The 18,894-nt window shown below is 45.7% G+C and overlaps 1 protein-coding gene and 1 long non-coding RNA gene across 2 annotated transcripts; both read left to right on the top strand.

The window, feature by feature from the left end:
* The first annotated feature begins 386 nt into the window (after positions 1-386).
* Positions 387-908, top strand: C13H16orf54 (chromosome 13 C16orf54 homolog). The gene has a single exon (XM_060281252.1). The coding sequence runs from the start codon at positions 387-389 to the stop codon at positions 906-908; it is 522 nt and encodes a 173-aa protein (XP_060137235.1).
* A 7,840-nt stretch (positions 909-8,748) lies between these two features.
* On the top strand, positions 8,749-14,067 carry LOC132591109 (uncharacterized). The gene is made up of 2 exons (XR_004693770.2): positions 8,749-9,026; positions 13,278-14,067. It is a non-coding gene; the product is annotated as an uncharacterized LOC132591109 (long non-coding RNA).
* Positions 14,068-18,894: the final 4,827 nt, after the last annotated feature.

Here is an 18,894-nt window from a genome sequence, read left to right on the forward strand (position 1 = left end):
CCGACTGAGCCATCCTGGGAGGGTCTCAGAAAATTGGACTAGGACTGAGCGGGACTTCACAAATGGGTTGAGCTGTGCCACCACCGTGCGATTTCTATTCTCATCCTGAAGCAAAGTTCTTAACCCGAGGTACTATTTCTGAGTTAGTGGAGTCTGTAACCTTTTTAAGTGTCTGTAATCTGAGGTACCATTGTATTTTTCTTTTCTTTTTTTTTTAAAAAAGGGCTGAGGTTTTATTTTTATTTTTTAATACCACTCCACCCACATCCCTCGATTCCATCAAAAATAAAGCCCAATACGACCGCCCTGATACAAATTGGTGATTTGCCTCCTCTCGCTTTCTCCACAGTTCTGACACGCCCGTTCTGATTCTGGATGCGGCTTTGATGTGGCTCCATCGCAGTGGTCCACCCCCTGCTACGCTGTCAACGCCGGCCCCCTCGACGGGAGCCCAGATGCCTCCTTCCTCTGTGGCCTCCCCGCTCAGCGAGTGCGGCAGTTGCCTGCTGATCATGACCGGCATCGCCTTCGTTGCCGGCCTTTTCATCGTGATCTCGGCCATCCTCTGCGACCGGGTCTTCCGTGGGTCCCTGCCCTCAGAGAGAAGGGGGCTGCCGTCTGTCTGGAGGCAAGGCGGGACGCTGTGGATCGAGCCTTCCAGGAGCCGTAGGGAGCCAGATCTCCTATCTAGGCCGTCAGAAACGGTGCCCCTTTGGATCCAGCGCTCAAACGACTGGTTTCTGGAGCAAGGGAGCTGCGATTCCCCCGAAGATACCCAGATGGAGACACAGAGCCCAAGCAGCTCTGCCCCTTTCTGGGATGACGGCGAACCCACCTGGAGGATACAGCCACGCGTCACCCTGCAGGACCTAGAGAGCTTTTTCCAGCACAGCGGTCGGGGTACCTAGAGTGTTCCATGGCTGGTTTCACTTAAGGCGCCCAAAACCTTCCCTGCCCACTCCTTCCTGAATCCAAGAAAGCTCAAAGGTCACTGGGGGGTGTGAGATGGAAAATTTCACTCTTGGGGTGTTAGTGCTTGGGAGGGAGTGTGTGGGAAATGGTTTTTTTTTAATACCCTGCTGGTTGGTGTGAACATAGGCTATGATTAAAGGACATCAGGAATGAGAATTCTGGGACCAAGGAGTTAACATCTCGGTGTGCTGGAGAAGGAGGCAAAAATGGAAAGTTGTTTTAAAAAATAATAATAATAAGTAATTAGAAAACCCACAGAGGTTTTGCTTCATCAAATACCCATTTTTTTTAAAGCTTTCCAACCTGACTCGCTTCATACATCTCCCATGCAAAATATGCCATTTCGGCATAAAGGGTTGGGGCCCTCTGGTTTCCTACAAGTCATCAGCCCTTAAGGACCTTCAGAGCTCAACTAGACCAACCTGCTGCTGATGCAGGATGAAAGCAGGCTTTCAGAAACCGCAACTGTACGTCTGACATGCGCAAGAGTGAATGTGGCAACGAAGCAAACGGCGGACATTTTGTAATGGTTTTTGTGCTCTTGGCAGTTTATGCTAATATGCTGATTAAAAAAAAATGGTTGACCTGCGGCTTGTTTTACATTTTATTACAGTAGGCAGCATTTTAAGTTTGTATAGAAAATAAAAAAAGAATTTAAAATAACTAAGTGATGGGCTGCTGGGTTTTTATCCTGTCATTCTCAGTGGGTGTTGTTACTGCTTTTTGAAGTGACGCAAAAAAGCCTTTTCTGTCATCGCCACCCAACACCCTGCCGTTGTGAGATGTTCTCAAGAAGCCTCGTTGATGGCAGGTTGATGGCTCGGCTCTCATCCACAATGGGAAGCGGCAATGCTTCCGAATACCACTTGGCGGAAACTGCAGAAAGGGAGAGTGCTCTTGGGTTCGAATCCAATTCTTTTTCTGGTTGGCCACTGTGAGAACAGGATGCTGCGCTAGATGGGCTGCTGGCCTGATCCAGCAGATCTCTCCTTATTGATACAGGGTGTGAAATGCCTGGGTTCAGCAAACATCAGAATTTAATTAGAGCTTGTGTGTTCGCACCAGGAAAAAGCCAGACTTGTGTGTTTAAGGCAGATCCGTGTGTGTATTTGACCTCTGTACTCGCCGCTTCTAATCATTTAATTAGCATGTCTGGAACCTAATTTTTGCTGCACAAACTTCCTAAACTGCATTAGGGTCTCCTTAATCCTAGGAAATCACTAGGTGTTGAAAGGTTCTAGAGCCAGCCTAATTTCCAGGGGAGAATGAGTTATTCGCACACCAAAGGAGTGGGGCCTTGCAGAGGCAATGAAAGCTTAGGAGGAGCATCGTGATGCAAGCTGACAGAAGTTGGGGGTCAGAGGGACATGACTTTTTGCCGCTGGGCTGCAAGGCTGCAGCCATAAGAACAAAAACCCCTTGGAAAGTGATGCTTTGAGCCACCCCATCTAGACTTAGATGCATAGATGTGTAAATAAACCATGCACCATAAAGACACCACAGTCTCTGCTGTGCCTCATTGTTCAAAAAGTAACACAGCGCTTAACAACCCCTGGAGTCTCTCACCACTTGGAGATAGGGTGTGTGTGTAACATTATTGTCAGCTTTTAATTTACCTTGAGGCCAGGAGTGCCAACTTGGTCCCGTGAGTGCCCAGGGCTGTGGGTGCCATGCAGCGTGCATGGCCCTGCCACTGAAATTTATGGGTGCCCAGTCCCTTCATGGGGAATTCTTTTCCCCAAATAATTTGTATTAAATTTTCCAAACAAACAAGCAAAACAAAAACATTTTTTAAAATACAATTCATCTTATGTTCACCCATCTCAGTTCGTTTCGCTCTGCTGTGCTGTGACTTCCCTCCCTCCCGTCATTCGGCTTTATTTCTCACTCTTATCTCGCAGTTCCTTTTTACCCACATTTTAAACCAGTTCGTAGGATTTATTTCCGTCCTGCAAGTGTCTTTAAACTTCTACAGTTCTTCTCTATATAGTCAATGAATTTACTCCATTCCCTTTGGAACTTTGTCTCTCCCTGGTCACGGATCCCGCAGGTCAACTTTGCTAGCTCTGCATAGTCAATCATTTTCGTCTGCCACTCCTCAATTGTCGGTATCTCTTGTAATTTCCATTTTTGGGCTATTAAAGTCCTTGCCGCGGTTGTAGCATACATAAATAATCTCTGGTCTCCTCCTTCATGGGGAATTTTGTGGGTGCTCAAGGCCCCAGGGAGTTGGTGGCTATGCTGGAGGCTTTTCATAACATGTTTTAGGACTTTTTAAGTCTCGGAGCTCTATTTGATTTGGAAGTTTTATTTGTTGCACTGCTCAGACTTTTAAATATCACGATTAAAAGAGATGATGGTTTTAATATAGAATAGAATAGAATAGAATAATAATTTATTGGCCAAGTACCAACATACAGTAATACCTCGGGTTACGGACGCGATCCGTTCCGGATCGCAGTTCGTAAACCGAATAGTTCGTAAACCGAACGTGTCGTGAGGTGCCATTTTGCGCATGCGCAGACCGCGCACACCGCCTCTGCACACACACGCGCGGCGAAAACACTTCCGGGTTTGCGCAGTTCGTAACCCGAACTGTTCGCAAACCGAGGTGTTCGTAACCCGAGGTACGACTGTACTTGGAATTTTGCTTCGGCGACATTGCAATGTAAATGTACTTTATACAAAATACCTGTTAAATATCTGTGTGAGGATCGGAGTGTGCAGAACACTATTTCAAGCAAAGAGGAGAGACCCAGTCTGCGCCTGGAGCTTTTTTGGCCTTCTGTCTCTCTATGGTTCGCTGCTCTGAACTGTGCTTGTTCTCAAATATGTCTCACATTGGTGCCAGCAGAGGCAAGTTCCAGTTTATCCCTGTACTCATGACTGATAACCGCACACGCTTAGCATCTTTCTTTCTTTTTCTTCTGCTGTAACCTATCAGGAACAGAGAAGCAGGTGTAAAACATGGAGTGGTCTTGAGTGAGTGGATTGCAGGAGGGATTTAAAATAAATGATAATTATGTGCTTTATAACCATAAAGAAGGCTGATTGCCGAAGAATTGATGCTTTTAAATTATGGTGCTGGAGGAGATTCTTGAGAGTCCCATGGACTGTAAGAAGATCAAACCTATCCATTCTGAAGGAGATCAGCCCTGAGTGCTCACTGGAAGGACAGATCCTGAAGCTGAGGCTCCAATACTTTGGCCACCTCATGAGAAGAGAAGACTCCCTGGAAAATACCCTGATGTTGGGAAAGATGGAGGGCACAAGGAGAAGACAGAGGACGAGGTGGTTGGACAGTGTTCTTGAAGCTACGAACATGAGTTTGACCAAACTGCGGGAGGCAGTGCAAGACAGGAGTGCCTGGCGTGCTCTGGTCCATGGGGTCACGAAGAGTCGGACACGACTAAACGACTAAACAACAACAACAACATGTGCTTCACAAATGAGGCAGTCCACAAGGACTAAAATTATGTAGCTGCGTCACTGCTCTCACCCCCTCTAACCCTCACTGGTAAAATGGGCCCACTGCCCTCTCTTGCCTATAGAAGTGGGGTGGATGGGTCAAATCATGACCTGAAAATATGCCCCCTGCGGCCCCTCGACTTCCACACGCACACCAACCCCCAACAGAGCAAGGGGTTGTCTGTGTATAAGGCATAGCTGCCAAGTTATCCCTTTTTTAAAGGGATTTTCCCTTATGCTTAATAGGCTTCCTCGCGAGAAAAGGGAAAACTTGGCAGCTATGGTATAAGGAGCACATTCTGGCCACATTGACCTGAGACATTGAAAGCACTATGATGCCACTTTAAACAGTCATGTCTTCTTCCCCCGAAGCATCCTGGGAGCTGTAGTTTGGTCAGGATGCTGCTGAGAGTTGTTAAGGAGAGCTCTGTTTCCCTCATAGGACTAAAATCCCTAGAGTGATTTAACAGATGATCCCTTTCACAGGGGATCTGTAAGTCTGGGAGGGGAATGGGGGTCTCTTAACAACACTTAGCAGCCTTATCAAACCACAGTTCCCAGGATTCTTTGGGAGAAGCCATGGCAAGTTTAAAGTGGAACCACAGAAATTTCAATGTATCATGCAAATCTGGCCTCTATATCTTCTGGAAGCAGCCGCACCCAGCACTGGCCCTCAAGATATTTGGCTGGGATAGAGGGCCTGATCTCACCCTAGATTACATGCATCTTTTCTCAACTATCTACTTCTTGCTTATATTAAGAAGCAGGCTTTTCAGATATAAACGCCCCATCACATCCTTTGAAACACACTAGATGCAGATTATCTCGCATAACCTTTGCAGTTCCCATGCCCAGCCTTTCCTGTGGTTGGTCTTGTGGTGTCTTCTACGTTTAACTCAGCTCTTGCTGTCCTCAAGCCATTCGCAGGCTGTCAAAGACCTCGCCTCCTCATATTTCTTTCGTTTTTCTTGCCCCACAGCCTTTAAGGACAGGCTAACATGCCAAAATTGAGCAGGAGAAAATCTTCACTCTTTCCCCATACCTGGATAAATTTCTGCTAATTTTCACCATTTTTTAGGCGGTCGCTAATGTCATAGGAAAACAGGGACATTCCTACCAATAATCCCTGCCCACGTTGATTACTCTTTCAAAGAAGTTTTTTAGAGTTTTTAACTGGTTTAGATGGTTGGTTTTTAAAACTGATTTTAGAAGTTTTAGAATAAGGAATTGTATTCTGTTGTTGAATAAGTTTTGCATTTTTAAACTCATTTGAATCACAGCACCAGTCACAGGTTCAGGTCAAACCGGTTTTGGACCTGTTGCCCTCGATTCTAATCCTATTTATTTAGGAACATGCACCATTTTGTTCTAGAAAAAGATACTATTACTACTGTAGGACCTAAGTCCCACCCGGGTAATAGGAGCAATGGAACCAACACAAAGAGGCAACACGCCAGGCAGGATACAACAAGGTTTATTTGTTTAGCATATGCTAAGCAAAGGTGCAGGGACCCAGGTGGCGCTGTGGGTTAAATCACAGAGTCTAGGGCTTGCTGATCAGAAGGTCGGCGGTTCGAATCCCTGCAACAGGGTGAGCTCCCGTTGCTCGGTCCCAGCTCCTGCCAGCCTAGCAGTTCGAAAGCACATCAAAGTGCAAGTAGATAAATAGGGACCGCTCCGGCGGGAAGGTAAACGGCGTTTCCGTGTACTGCTCTGGTTCGCCAGAAGCAGCTTTGTCATGCTGGCCACATGACCTGGAAGCTGTCTGCGGACAAACGCCGGCTCCCTCGGCCTATAGAGCGAGATGAGCGCCGCAACCCCAGAGTCGGACACGACTGGACCTGATGGTCAGGGGCCCCTTTACCTTTAAGCAAAGGTGCAGCGCAATAAGCTCGCAATCTGCACACACCTTCTGGGGTGGGTTGCCTTCTTATACCCTCTACAAGCGACTAGTTACTACCTGATTTCTTGGAAAACGTGATTTATAGGAAAACGAAACTTACAGAAAACTAACAGGAATTTGAAACTAATTAACAAAGATCACATCATTCCAAGAACCTGAAACTGCCACCCTCCCTTTCCCTTTCCCTTTATCTGTATCTGAACGCCTAACTGGTACTCCTTATCTGATCCTGAAATGCCTAACTGTCTTCCCTCTTTGTTCTCAAGTAGAAGTTACAGTAACAGTTAAAATGTTTATTGATTAAAATATTAAAGCAGGATATATACATAGGTGAAGTAACTTAGAAACTTAAAATACTCATGTCAAATGGCACAGACTGTTTGATCTATATATATAAAAATGTAAACTGTGGGCTTCACTTTTCTCAGTAACCGCTTGACCGATCCCCCTGAAATTTGGACACAATGATCCATGACACTTCCCGAGTGATTGCAGAACCACGGATGCCTCACATCTCTTACCTGCGCAGGTACAGACCTGCTTTTCCACAAACTAAAACAGCGCCCTCATGTGGCGTTATTCCCTCAGCTCATCCTCCTACACCCCCTCCCTTCCTGTGAAATCTACACCACACCCACAAACCCCGCCTCCAGCACGAGATCCACCACTCACATCCATGAAGGCCAAACCAACTGAAAACAGGCCTTTTCCAGCAACAAGGCCCAACATTGCCAATTAGAATGAAACCTGCCCTCTCCACAGTATCTCGCCTCGGCTCAGGGGGACTCTGAGGCTCAGGGGGATCTGAAGGGGGCTATTACCCTTCACCTCACAGACTAACGCACAGCAACGCGTGCAGGGCCAGCTAGTACATTATAAAAGAAAACTGTAGTTGAATTGTACTCTGTAAGACAGATGTATGATATGAACAAAGCTTCAGTGTAGCATCCTGGAGGTGTCTGTTTTAACAAACAACAAACAATGAGATTATTGAGCTTCTAATACATGACTATATAATAGCAAGGCTTTCATATGCACAAAGATGGAAAGACATACTTTTTTAAAATTAGAAATACTTTATTGTTTAAAATAATACAAAACATAACATATATATAACTACAACATACATTTTCTTCTCGTTGAATCACATACAGAAAAAATATGCAAAACAAATTATATAATTCAAAATAAATTATTCGCAATGTGAACAGTATGCCATCCTTGTATTTCATCCTATTTCTTCCCTCTTAGATACTTCCCGTCCTTTTAACAATTCAATAGCAGATTCTTTATTTTCCATGGGCCTGCATTATGAATTTCCTCCTTTCTTTTCTTGGTTTTTCCTGATCTCACTTTTATATTTTCAAACGTTATTCTATAGCTGCTAGTATGGAATAGTTAGGATAATACATTTTTAAATATTTTTTGTAAACACTCCATTCTTTGGATACATCTTGTGTTGATGATCCCCTTATTGAGTCAGTAAGTTTAGCCAGTTGTACATATTCTAACATGAGCGTTTGCCACTCAATTACAGTGGGTAAGTTCTCACTCTTCCACTTTCTTGCCACTAATATCCTGGCCGCGGTCATTGCATACAGCAGCAGAGATTTTGTTTCTTTTTGGATTTCTGGTGGTAGTATATTTAACAAAAATATTTTTGGCCTTTTTTTGATTGATTGTTTAAATAATTTTTTTATTTCTTCATGTATATTGTTCCAATATCTTTTGATCTCCTGGCAGGTCCACCACATGTGGTAATATGATCCAATTTCTTTTTTACAACGCCAGCATTGAGGGCTCGGCCCTCCATACATTTTCGCTAATTTTTTGGGGGAAAAGATTTATACTTAACTTATTGGACAGGAAATCATTATATTGTACAGAATTCTTGAATAATAACCGCTCTCTATCATGGTCCTTCACTACCTCGAATAACAATGTATGTGTCCTATCAATTTTCTGGGCAACCAGTGGCTTTGGTGGGTGGGGAAAAAAAGCTTTGGAACAATGTAAGTTGCCAACATTTGGGGGCCAGTGGTCATATTTGGAATTTTGAGAATGTCTCCTTGGGCGACAGTCACACAATGGCTGCTAGGAAGGGACAGTTAGCGTATCACCAAATGACTTCGGTGACGGGCCCACGAAATGCTCCTGCAACAGTCAGCCCATCAATGCAGGGAAAGGCACCTACACTACCGGTCACTCGGAGAGAAAAACTCTAGCGAGGTTAGTCTAGTGCTGTCATGCACACAACAGTTACATGCGTACAAAGATCTTAGCCACAACCACAGTGATGGGGGCAGAGAGAGTGCAGGTGACAAAGACAAGGCCCAAGGCATTTTGCTGCCTGAAGCAGAGCCCAAGTACACACGTAGCAACTACCTTGGACAGGGCCGGCTAGCTGTGGGTCCACCCCGGAGAATACCCTCTCCATAGCGGCTGCCAAATAACGGTGGCACCACCAAGGCATTCTCTGGACTGGATGTGAAAATGTTGGGAGGAGGGCCTGGCGAAAGCCCTCTCAGCACCCGCAGTCCAGCGCCGATAAGGAAGACAGGCAAGGGGAGATAAGCAGCCGAGGACGTCAATAAATGTTTGTCGCCTTGCAGATGTGCAGATGCTCAGAGAGGGACCTTGCTAGCCTGGTCTGGACGCAACTGCTCGACAAGACCATTGGCAGGTATGGCAAAGAAGCCACCCCACTCGCCCCCAATCCACCCGCTTGCTCTCTGCCAGTGCTGCCCTTCCCTGTTGGTTTTTTGCTTTTCAAAAGGGTGGGGGCGGAAACAGGGTCGGGAATGGCGTTTTTCAGTGGGTAAGGCTTTGCTCCATTCCGAGTCCCACCTTTTCGTCTCTTCTTTTTCTTTCCTGTGATAGAGGAAGGCAGAAATTTGAATTTTTTAAAGTGTTGGCTCTAGCTGTGTGTATGTGTGTGGCATGCCCACTGTTTGGACTCGGCTTCAAGCAGCAAAAGGTCTCAGGCCAGCACTGCGTTCCCTGCAGGACAGCTTGGGGAGCTCTGGCAAAGGGTCTTCTGCAATTTAGCAGCTGAGTGGCAGGCAGAAATTCCACAGGTGTAGTATGCTGCCTTCATGCCAGAGGAGGGGAGCTTGTACCCACTGCAACCAAGAGCACGGAAGCTCTGCCAGAAAGGATGTTTCAGCCACAGATAAATCTAATGGGGCTAATAAAGTGAGCCAGTCTTCCTCTCCCCGCTGCTGCCCTCATGCATTATGAAAGCTGAAATAGGCTCCTGTTTTCACCCCTGGGGGCCAGTCATTGCCTCTCAGCCTAACCTACCTAACAGGGACATTGTGGGGATTAAGTGTTGAGGCGGGAAACCATGCACACCACCTTGGGCTCCTTGTAAAAAAGGTGGGGTATAGAATAATAATGGGGTATAATAGTCGAGATGCCTTCTGCTGTTTATGAAAAAAACTCGCGACAAACCAAATTAATAGTAGAACAGAACTTTATTCTTCATGAGGCCTGTTGTTGTTGTTGAGTCGTTTTGTCGTGTCCGACTCTTCGTGACCCCATGGACCAGAGCACGCCAGCCACTCCTGTCTTGCACTGCCTCCCGCAGTTTGGTCAAACTCACGTTCGTAGCTTCAAGAACAAACATGATAACATCATGAGCACATCATGAGGCCTAGGAGAACATGAGATGTTCTCCTAGATGTTCTCATGAACATGTTCTCTAGGAACATCTAGATGTTTTCATGAGAACATAATGTTCTCATGAGAACATCATGAGGCCTAGGAGTCTGCAAAGCGTAGTAGTAAGCTCTCCAGCAAGGCCTCTGAGCCACCTGTTTGTCTGTTGCCATATTTAAAAAAGTGAAAATCCAGACACAAAATTTATTGAGCTTTTTTTTTAAAAAAAGAGAGAGCTATTTTTAAGGAAAATCCCGAAATACACCCTTCTGACACGGGTCAGGATTTTCTCAGTCATTCCAGAAATTTCAGCATGGGCCTGGCTATGTATGTGAACACTATCTGAAAGGGGCCAACTGCCAGATATTTAAATGATGCTGCGTACATTGCAGGAGGTGCCTGGAATTTGCCCACCAACTGTTGCCATTGCTTTATTATTATTATTATTATTATTATTATTATTATTATTATTCTGTTGGGAGCCACCCAAAGTGGCTGGGGAAACTCAGCCAGATGGGCGGGATGTAACTAATATATTATTATTATTATTATTATTATTATTATTATTATTATTATTATTATTATTATTACCTGAACAATAGGCCAAGGAGGTAGACAGGTCACCGACAGTCAATGTTAGTTTTCATTTGCAGCTATACATATACATTTACACATGCAAAGACCTCGTAAATCTATGCCATCTTTTGTTTGCTTTCTGGGCCATGCATTTCTTCTTTTTTGGTGATGCATACTTACTCCCCTCTTGCAAGCGTATGTTGATTTGAGAAGTGGGAAATATCTGGTAGCAAGTGCCACTACTTATGTTAATCTCTTCTGGGATGGTTGTAACTTAAAAAATTCTGGTCTCCCAATATATTTTTTTAATAGCTGAAAAACAGATGAGCAGGTGGGATGGGAGTGGGTGGGCAGAGAAACAAGTCTGTTGCTGGAGTGTGCTTAACCTAGACCACCACAGAAATGCAACTTTCTATTTAAATGTGTCCTTAAATTGATACTTTCCCTAACAAAATATGTACTTAGATATGCATTCCCTGTGGAACGCCCTCCCATCAGATCTCAAAGAGAAAAACAACTACAGTACCAGATTTTTAGAAGACATCTGAAGGCAGCCCTGTTTAGGGAGGCTTTTAATGTTTAATAGATTATTGTATTTTATTTTTCTGTTGGAAGCCACCCAGAGTGGCTGGGGAAACCCACCCAGATGGGCGGGGTATAAATAATAAATTATTATTACTGTATTATTATTATTATTATTTCAATGTATACATTTTAAAACCAATTTTATCCTAAAACACATGTTTTGTAATGCATTTTAAGAACTGTATTCGACCTGAAAAATATATTGCATTTTTTGGAGACATGCAAAATCTGAGGGCGAATGATGTTCCAATTTGTATATTAGTCTGGGAGGTGCAAATTAGGTCAGTTTGCTTAAAAATGCAAAGCAAATTACTGTAAATTCTCCTCTACCCCCGTGTGACATTGGGAGAGCCAGTCACCAGCCCCTCACATGTCATGTTGTTTGGCCCTGAGAAGCTTCCATGGAGGCTGTTCTCAGCTCTTGCTGAGCTCCACAATCCCGGCGGCCTTCTAACTGCTGGGAAGCTCTGGGTTTGGGACAGACTTCCTGTTTGGTTCAATCTGGCAGGCCCTGTCAATATCCGTGGGCCTTGGCAGATGCCCGACCTTGCTTGGTGGTGGCGCCAGCCGTGAGTTGAAAATGGAGAGCTGACAGCTGTCTAGAAATGATAAGGTTGCCACATGTTGAGGAAGAAGGCCTGTTGAAACATGGGAAGTCCAGTGTTTCAGCCGGATTCTGCACGCCTGGCCACATTCTAGGATTCACCACCTGCAGTCCTGCACCCTTTTAATATGTTGAGCTGCAGGTTGCAAATGCTAATTATATGTATTTAATATATCCCCCCCCCGGGCACCTGGTGCAGTTGCTATCCTGCATTCCCACAGACCAGGTTACAGCACCCCCACGAAACTTAAGAAGAAGAGAAGTTTGGATTTGATATCCCGCTTTATCACTACCCGAAGGAGTCTCAAAGCGGCTAACAATCTCCTTTCCCTTCCTCCCCCACAACAGACACCCTGTGAGGTGAGTGGGGCTGAGAGACTTCAGAGAAGTGTGACTAGCCCAAGGTCACCCAGCAGCTGCATGTGGAGGAGCGGAGGCGCGAACCCGGTTCCCCAGATTACGAGTCTACCGCTCTTAACCACTACACCACACTGGCTCTCTTAAAGCAACCAAGTGTTGAAATGTGGTCGGCTGATGACACCGATAGAGATGGGGGTCTTGTGCGGCACCCACAGACTGCAGGGCTAGTGGGGAAGGGGAATCAAGCCCTCGGACCACCTCGATACCACCTAAATAGGGCCGTGTCCCCAAGCGCTGTAGAAATCCTTGGTCCAGATCCTCGGTCAGTTGCTACATGGAAGCCGGTGGAGAATGGCATCGACTCCATCCCTGTGGATGGATGAAAGGGAAAGCTCATCTCCACCCAAACTCCTCTCTGTCCCACAGGCAGAGGCCATAATGAAACCCTTGCAACTGGATAAACATGATGATGGGGCTGAACTGTAGAGATGGAGAGAAATTCATTCATAACCAATTAGGTAAATTCAAAAGCATCAGATTTGCGTTTTCCAAACCAATGAACCAAACACAACTACCCTTTCAAACTAGCACTTCTCTGATTTAAAAGCCTATAATAATAATAATTTATTATTTATACCCTGCTCATCTGGCTGGCCACTCTGGGCGGCTTCCAACATAAATATTAAAATACACTAATTTCTTAAAGATTAAAAGCTTCCCTAAACAGGGCTGCCTTCAGATGTCCTCTAAAAGTCTGGTAGTTATTTTTCTTTTTGACATCTGGTGGGAGGGCGTTCCACAGGGCGGGTGCCACTACCAAGAAGGCCCTCTGTCTCGGTTCCCTGTAACTTGGCTTCTCGCAGCGAGGAAACCGCCAGAAGGCCCTCGGCACTGGACCTCAGTGTCCGGGCAGAGCGATGGAGGTGGAGACGCTCCTTCAGGCTTCCTCAACCTTGGCCCTCCAGATGTTTTGAGACTACAATTCCCATCATCCCTGACCACTGGTCCTGCTAGCTAGGGATCATGGGAGTTGTAGGCCTAAAACATCTGGAGGACTGAGGTTGAGGAAGCCTGGCCTATGAACTGAAGTAGTCGCTGGCTGCCCTCTCTTCTCAATGCATGGATATTTCTTTTACATTTTGTCCTCAGGTTGCTGTTCCTTGTTGCTTTACTGCATATCTCTAGCCCCTGCCCTCTGGAGTTCTGACACTATGGAAACAAGATCTCTTCTCAGGCAAATAATGGGCTACAGCGTGCCTTTTGGCTTCCTAATCCTTTTGGCCATGGCCGCAAATGGTGATGACTCTGCAACCACACACCCTCCAGACAAATCTTCTGCTCCCCTTGTTAGCTCCCCTTTGTCAGCTACCGAATCGTCTCAAAATGCAGCCACTTCCGAGACAATTCATCCGTCCGGAGAACATGGAAAGAACAAAACCTCTGCTGCCTTGGAGCCTCCTTCCGAAGAATTGGCTGCAGCTGCAAAACGGCCTCCGAATGCAACCATCAGCACCACTGAGAGTTCACCCGGCGAAAAGCCAAGAGCAAAACCAGGACAGGCTGAGGGGGAAGGAGAAATGAGGGCACCGCCTAAGTCAGTTGAGCGGAATTCAACCCAAACCCCTGGTAACAGGGGCTGTGGGGCTGGCTGCCGAACATCAACCATCGCATCAGCTGCATTTTGTGGATCTGGTGATCTGACAGTAAGCCTTGGAATCATCATGGCCGTGGTCTTCTCTCTCCTGCTCTCCTTCTGACACTCATCTGACCCCCTTGGTTGATGTGGGGCTCCCAAACCATGAAGTCGGCTCACTCATGGATGTGGTAGGATTGCAGTAATGCTGAAAATACGCCTGGGACATTTCCTCCACTTCCAAACACTTAAGCCCCAAATATAGTGTGTGTTTGTGTGAAATAAATTCTATGTTTTTTGAACGAATCGCTCCGAGATCAGCCCTTTAAGCTCTCGGACTGTGTTACATTGATGAGACTGTGTTCCTCCTCGATTACCTTCCTCTCACCTCAAGACCTTGAAGACCTAGATTAACCCATCTAACTTTGCCGTTTCACCACCCAGCTGTTCCTGCGTTGGTCTTGCCTTATCGACTCCTTTTGTTGTTCAACCGCTGCAGTTCATGGGCCCTTATCAGGCTGCCCCAGACGGGCATCCCTCCCGTGACTTTCGTTTCTTTGTGCCCTGCAGCCTGAAACAAAACTGCCATGCCAGAACTGAGCAAGTGAAAAGCTTCCCTTTGCGCATATCTCGGTGCCCGGAGAAGTTTTTTTGCTCTGCCACCCCTGCTGAGGCCCCACGTGAGCCAGACATCTCATTTGGAATCAACCATTTGGGGGGCATTATTACCGAGACTGCAACAGGGGAGAGAAGGCTTAAATTTGCCTTCCCAATGCACCACGCTGACAGTGGCCACCATGAAGCCCAAGCAGGGCCGTCTCAAGCTGGTTGGGCGCCCGGGCACCCCCCGCCACCGAGACTACCCCTAGAGCCGGGCCTGAGCCCAAGTGTCGGAGCAGTTCATCGTAAGATTGTAGCATTGGAAGGCATCTCAACACACCGCACTCCCATCCAATTTGAATCCATACTGGGCCCTGCTTAGCTTTGCAAATGTGCTAGCGGTTTTCTTGCTGCGCCACTAGGAGTGGGGTGTTTGTTCAGGGACTGGGTGCAACAAGGCCCTGGGTCCAATTCCTTGAATCTCCATGTTTTGGAAGGGGGCCACAATTCAGGGGTAGCTGAGCAGGGAGTCCCATGGGGGAACATAGTGGTTTGTCTAGGGTTTCCACTAGGGGCGTTTCCAAGCCTGGAGATGCTGGGAATTGAACCGGCGAAGTTGTGTGTGCAGAGGGTTTGCTCTGCCACTGAGCTATGGCCTTTCAAAGGTTCAGCTCCCTCTTCCAGCTGAAATACGTAATGGTGGCGCAGTGCTGAAGACCCTGGAGAGCCAATACTGACTAGGCGAGGTGGGCCAGGGGCTCAGTGTGTGCTTATTTTAAAATAGCCCTGGATTCTACTTCTGAAAGTGAAGCAACTAGGGAATCATTTATATTGCCTTCCCAAGTGTTGCTTGGGAAGAAACCAAGTATTCAGTGTCATCAGCTCAGTCCTGGGAATAGATTCAGCAGGCACCCTCTGATTCAGCTTTTGAAAACCTGCCCAAAAACCTTTCTATTCAGTCAGGCTTATGCAGGCAATGAAGAATGCATCTTTTCAAAATAGTTGGCTGATTTCTGTTATGTGTGTGATTGTTCATATGATTGTTGAAAATGACTGGGTTTTTTTTATGAATAGTGGAATCTATAGATATTAAATACAAATATATAAATATATAAGCAAATGAATAAATATTATTTGGGAAGTATAGAGGATATTGGGGGAGGATTTTCCTGATCGTTTGAGTTTGCTGTGTAATCATGGGATTGCATTTACTGTTCAAAGGATTTTGACATGTTGGTTTCCTCGGCTTTTACTGGGGAGGAGTTTTGTTCATACTGGGGGTGTTTGTTTTCTTTGAAACAATAATAAATTAAAATGATGATTTAAAAACATGATGTAAGGAGAAGAAGAACCAGACTGCAAATGTTCATATATTTTTATTTTCTTCTTGATTTTTTATTGTCACCCCCCCCAGCTGTTTTCCTTGTTAAATTTGCAAATAAAAAATATTACAGTGGTACCTTGGTTCTCAAACTGAATCTGTTCCTGAAGTCTGTTCCAAAACGAAGGCATGCTTTCCCATAGAAAGTAATGCAAAACCGATTAATCCATTACAGACTTTTAAAAACAACCCCATAAACAGCAATTTAACATGAATCTTACTATCTAACGAGACCATTGATCCAAAAAAGAAAGCAACAATCAATGTACTGTACTATAAAATAAAATAAATAAAACAGTATTGTAGATTATAAAAAATAAAATTATTATTTTTTCTTACCTGCACTGATGATAGTCATTATTTGGATGGGAGGCTTTTATCCATTTCCGCAGTCACACAATCAATCAATCAATCAATCAATAGCTGAGCTGGGATCCACACAGTCACAAAAACAAATTAACTGAAACAGCCTCAAATCAAAAAACGCAAAATAAATAGCAAAAACAAAAGCACCAAATATAAGCTCCAAAGACACCATAGAACACTGCAATTGGAAACGGAAGGCTTGAATTACAATGGGGGGACGCAAATTAGTAGCACAACAGGAAACTCACCGGGGGGGGGGGGCACACATGCAAAACAGAGCACATTCCACAAAAAAAGTTTGAAAACTGGAACACCTACTTCCGGTTTTGCAGCGTTTGGGTTCCAAGTTCTTCTTTAACTAAGTAAGCTGTTCGAAAACCAAGGTACCACCGTATTAGATTAGACCAGCGTTTCTCAACCACTGTTCCGCGGCACACTAGTGTGCCGCGAGACGCTGGCTGGTGTGCCGCGACGTGCGGCGACGAGAAGGGCGATTTGCATTGTCACGTGCCTGGCGGCTGCCAATATACAGCACTAACCCGCTGGAAAGCAATATTTCTCCTCCTCTTTCCCAAAGCTCAGTGCAAACGAGCCTGGCAGCCGCCAATACACAGCGCTGACCCGCCGGAAAGCAATATTTGGCAAGTGTTTCTTACAGTCATAATTATAATATAGGGCGGCACAGAGTTAATTTTTTTAACTTTTTAAATGGTGGTGTGCCTCGTGATTTTTTTCACGGAACAAGTGTGCCATGGCCCCAAAAAGGTTGAGAAACACTGGATTAGACAAACAAGAACCAGGCTGCAGACATGGGCCAGGTCAGAAAGGGACCCAGTCTAATTACAAACCTAACTCCACTTACCTGGGAGTAAACTCCCTAGAGTGCAATGCACTTTCCTTCTCAGAAGACAAGGTTAGTCTGGTAGTCCTACATGCCAACACAAGATTTGCATACATCTGCCACAACACTGGTGGGTACAGAGACTGGGGAGGCAACAAAAACGTTTTGCTGCTTGAAATGGGCCTCTAGCCCTTGGGCCAACCATTTAAAACGGGGGTGGGGAGATGCTGTGCTTCTCCCAATGCTGTTGGACTCCAACTCCCATCAGCTCAGGCCAGAAGGGCAAGAGGAAAGGGATGATGGGAGTTATAGTGCTTTAAAACATCTCTTTTAATTCACCTTCATCTATTTCCCACCGTTTCATGGTGGCGTCTGAAGGAGATCACCTCACATTCCATGGCTAGGCCTGTCCTGGTCTTTTTATGTGTTTGTTTGTTATCATTTGTTTTATTTTTTTAAAGAATAGAAAATTCTCAGCAAATAAAAACTGAATGGTGAATGCTTTCTTCAGGCACTGGGCCGCATTCCCTTCCGGGCCACCTTCCCGAGGGCCATGTGGCAATTGTGGGTGGGGCCAGAGGCAAAAGGGGTGGGGCAACAAAGGTACAACCTACCTTCTTAGTGCAGGCGAGTTTCTGCACCTGCTCTCTCACACAACTCTCTTTATCCCCCATCAAGGGAGAGACAAGGCATTCTCAAAGTTTGAGGACATGCTCCAGTCAGACAAAAATATTCAGGGAGGATACAAAGCAGGACAAGTAAGAGATGGAATGGGAGAGTTCTGAGGGCCCTACAGGTATGGAGGGCCACATTTGGCACTCAGTTCTTAGGTTCCCCATCCTAGAATGATAGCAAGGGACACGCCAAGGCAATAATGAAAACATCCAATAAATGGTGACATACTGTCCAATTTTTTCAGGTCAAAAAGTGGGTTGTTCGTCTTCTGGGACGCGCTCCTGGTCCATGACCTGTGCTGTGATCTACCCCTGGAAAAGTGCTTCCCCTCCCCCCCCGGTCGTAATCACCCCCAAAAAATGCATTTTGGGGTGCCATGCAAGATTGTGGCCCTGAAAGAGCACTTTTTCGGGGCGTGATTTTGCTGTGAGATTGCACAGCGTCCCAGCACCCCAAATGCCCCTTGCGATCTCGCGTGAAAAAAATGGGATGCTCTGTTTTTCCCCGAGACACTGATGAACGGGAAGACTGAAGGAAGGGCAACAAAATAAGAAAAAATCCACCGGGGACATTAAAGCATCAATAAAATCTTTTAAAGCTTCCAGTGGGAGCTTTTCTGCAGTGCAAATTGCAGGTATGGGACTCCTCTCAGTCTGAACTGGAACCACGGCAGGGGCCAAGAGGCTTAAAGCACTTCCACCTTCCACCTCTGGATCCACCCACACTACAGCCCAGTCAATTTGTAAAAGAAAATGCTTATGTTCAAGGAGGGTCAATGTTGGGTGTAGCTCGCCCCTAAAGTGTTGAGCTTCAAGATTTTTGGTGGGCCTCAGCAGGCGACTGGCTCCATCCCCTGAGGGAGTGGGTGGGCACTAGGAATGCATTTATCTATTTCATTTACATATCAATTTCCCCCCATACTCAATATGTTCTGGCGGTTCCCTCGCTACGAGAAGCCAAGTTACAGGGAACCAGGCAGAGGGCCTTCTCGGTAGTGGCGCCCACCCTGTGGAATGCCCTCCCACCAGAGGTCAAATAGAATAACAATTACCAGACCTTTAGAAGGCATCTTAAGGCAGCCCTGTTTAGGGAAGCTTTTAATGTTTGATGGATTTCTGTATTTTAATATTTTGTTGGAAGCCGCCCAGAGTGGCTGGAGGAACCCGGCCAGATGGGTGGGGTATAAATAATAAATTATTATTATTATTATTATTATTATTATTATTATTATTATTATGGTTCTCCCCCTTTCCGTTTTATCCTGGCAACA

Source organism: Zootoca vivipara, chromosome 13, assembly GCF_963506605.1.
Source record: "Zootoca vivipara chromosome 13, rZooViv1.1, whole genome shotgun sequence".
Classification (NCBI taxonomy): Eukaryota; Metazoa; Chordata; class Lepidosauria; order Squamata; family Lacertidae; genus Zootoca; species Zootoca vivipara.